Source organism: Lampris incognitus, chromosome 5 (assembly GCF_029633865.1).
Source record: "Lampris incognitus isolate fLamInc1 chromosome 5, fLamInc1.hap2, whole genome shotgun sequence".
Taxonomy (NCBI): Eukaryota; Metazoa; Chordata; class Actinopteri; order Lampriformes; family Lampridae; genus Lampris; species Lampris incognitus.
Window position 1 is genome coordinate 31797067 of NC_079215.1, and position 2673 is coordinate 31799739.

At 47.1% G+C, this 2673-nt stretch overlaps 1 protein-coding gene across 1 annotated transcript in view; it reads left to right on the plus strand.

The window, feature by feature from the left end:
• The first annotated feature begins 797 nt into the window (after positions 1-797).
• Positions 798-2673, plus strand: part of cdkn2a/b (cyclin-dependent kinase inhibitor 2A/B (p15, inhibits CDK4)) — a 1967-nt gene continuing 91 nt past the window's right edge. The window contains exons 1-2 of the mRNA XM_056280665.1: positions 798-1159; positions 1995-2673. The exon at positions 1995-2673 is cut by the window's right edge and continues 91 nt beyond it. Coding sequence (XP_056136640.1) covers positions 1031-1159; positions 1995-2246 — 381 coding nt within the window. The 5' untranslated portion in view covers positions 798-1030 and the 3' untranslated portion in view covers positions 2247-2673. The remainder of the gene's footprint in view (positions 1160-1994) is intronic.

The following is a 2673-nucleotide window of genomic DNA, read 5'->3' on the forward strand; positions in this document are numbered from 1 at the left end:
TGCAAATCAGCATACCAGCCGGGTTATTATTAAATGTATGTATGTTAGCATCTTCTTCAACACAGTGCTGTGTGGAGAAACACATAATATTTGAATATTGACATCCACATGTAAAGGCATTGTCCATGGAGACTAACACAGGTTACAGTCACACCTGTGCAGTTCTGGGTGTACTCTGGATGCCCTCATAGGTCTCAGTTGGGATGCTAGCCACTTTTTACACGTGTAGCATTTTTAAGAGCCACTGTACACTACACTACCACTGCAACCACAGCTTCCTGAATATGTTAACATACTACATGGCTCCATAGAGTCCGTCTGTGTGCATTTTGTTGACAGATTCATCTCGTTTTATTTTGTTGCACAGCCCTACCAAAAAGCTTTCTGTGCTTTCTCATTTCGCTTTTGCCATTTTTAATTCTGTGCAGAGCGACCTCGTCCTGCGGAGTCGAGCGCAAACGCCCGCTTACACGGAGCCGTCAGCTAAACGGCGAGACGGCGCTTCGCTTCGCTTCGCTTCACACAGAATGACACACAACAGTGGCGGTAGCGTCGTCTTTACGGTCCGCGTTTTGCGCTGGTGTGATTCCGAATCTCTCCGAAACCTGTCTCTCATTTCGTGAGATTTTACACAATACTTTCGCACGCCTCCTCGACGACTTCGGTTAGCCCGGCCGCTGTCAAACCCTCAGTTCCGGGAACAGGATGGAGCCCCGCTCATGCGCACATCGGCGACACTGCTGCATCTATTACGTCACCCATTCAAAACACAGGCAAGTCCGGACACACACCGTCCGGCAGTCATATGCGAGAGGTTTGAGTTATTCTAGCGTCGCAACCGGAGGTAAGGATTGGCTGGACGTGGGCTGTCAAGAGGCAACCGCGAACAGAACGGCAAAAATATACATAGTATATGTAGATATGTATATATATATTTAGTTGCATTGTTGTGCGGTAGCCAGCCTGCTGCATTTCTGAGACATACCTGTCAGAGGAGACGTTCATTACGGAGGGAGAGCGGCCAATTTTCATGACAATGACTCTCGAAGATGAGCTAACATCAGCAGCAGCCATGGGGGACGCCAAGCGCGTGGAATACCTCCTCCAAACAGGAGCAGATGTCAACGGTGTCAACTGCTTTGGACGAACGGCGCTGCAGGTCAGTGTCACGACGCTGTTCTTTATGTCGCAGGGACAGAGAAAATGTCTTGTTGAGCACACCGACGCCGTAACGACAACAACAACAAAAGAAAAAAAACGGAATACTTTTTAGACGTGTCACATCATTCGTGAAACAATTGGGGTTTGCTGTTAAAACTTAGGCCGACCAACACAGTCAGCAGTTCGGCAGAGTATCAGAGGCCTGCCCCCTCCCTCTTCTCAGATGGCTGCGCTATGTTGCATTTTTGGCAAAACAACGTGGCGATGGCCTCGTCCCGTTCGTTCGTTCTTTGCATTCAACAAAGCGAATTAAGCAGATTTTTTAACTTGAGGGGGGGGGGGAACGAGATTTTTTTTTACACGTTTTCATTAAAATAGGTTACGGGTTCTCATTAGACTGAACACCGAAGATGAAACTGTCAACTTTTGCACACCCTGTAGCCTAAAGGGTCACAATAAAACCTCGCTTTTCAATTTTAGCACGGTCGTTGAAAATTAGGCCAACTATTAGTCCACACAGGCGTTGTTAAATCCACTTTTCATTCAGATGTCAGTGCTGTATGGGTGCCTCTGCATCGTGCCAAAAAAAGTAGACCCTTCTCTCACACACGCTGTTCAATGTTTTACAAAAAAACAACAACAAAAAAACCCAAAACAAAAATGGTCGAGAACAGCGTGTATCAAGTGACCGGCAACGCAACCCCATCAACGTGCACAATGCAGCGCATAACTACAATTTTTTTATTACGGTGTCATAATATAGCATCAGTATTTATGGGTGGTTATAATAAACGTTATCACATCACTGTGCAATTTATTATATTCTCACAAAGGTCATGATGATGGGAAGTGCATCAGTCGCCCGGCTGTTGCTTGCCCGAGGAGCGGATCCCAACGTAACGGACATGCGGACCGGGACCACGCCGCTCCACGACGCAGCCAGGGCCGGCTTTGTGGACACGGTGCAGATACTGGTGCACTCCCTGGCCGACCCAAACGCCCGGGACAACACAGACTGTCGGCCCGTCGATTTGGCCAGACAGTGCGGCCACAGCGACGTGGCCACTTTTTTGGAGTCTTTGTAAATACGACGGGGACTTTTTTCCTTTTTTTTCCCTTCTTCTTCTTCTTTCCTAACCCTATCTTCTGGTTTCAGGGAACGTCTGCGGCGATGGGAGTCAGGTCATTCACTGGCCTCTAACCTAAATCATGCATCGACTCCCCTTGGACTGTTTTGAAAAAATATTTATCGTTTTCGAATGTGTGATCAAAAAAGACTGCTTTTTAATTCAGTGACGGTTATGGGTACGTTGGTACGACTGTAACTGTGTGTTCTCCGGAGTTGCGATGGCTAGCAATTAGCCTGACAGGCCCGTGTAGCTCCTATAGATATATTTTTGATGAAACACTTTGCCATATTCGGCTTTTCATGAGGCAAAAGACTGTAAATATCCATCACATAACGAAGAGTAAATGCATGCTTGAGCATTCATGCCCGGTCGCCAGTGCTAA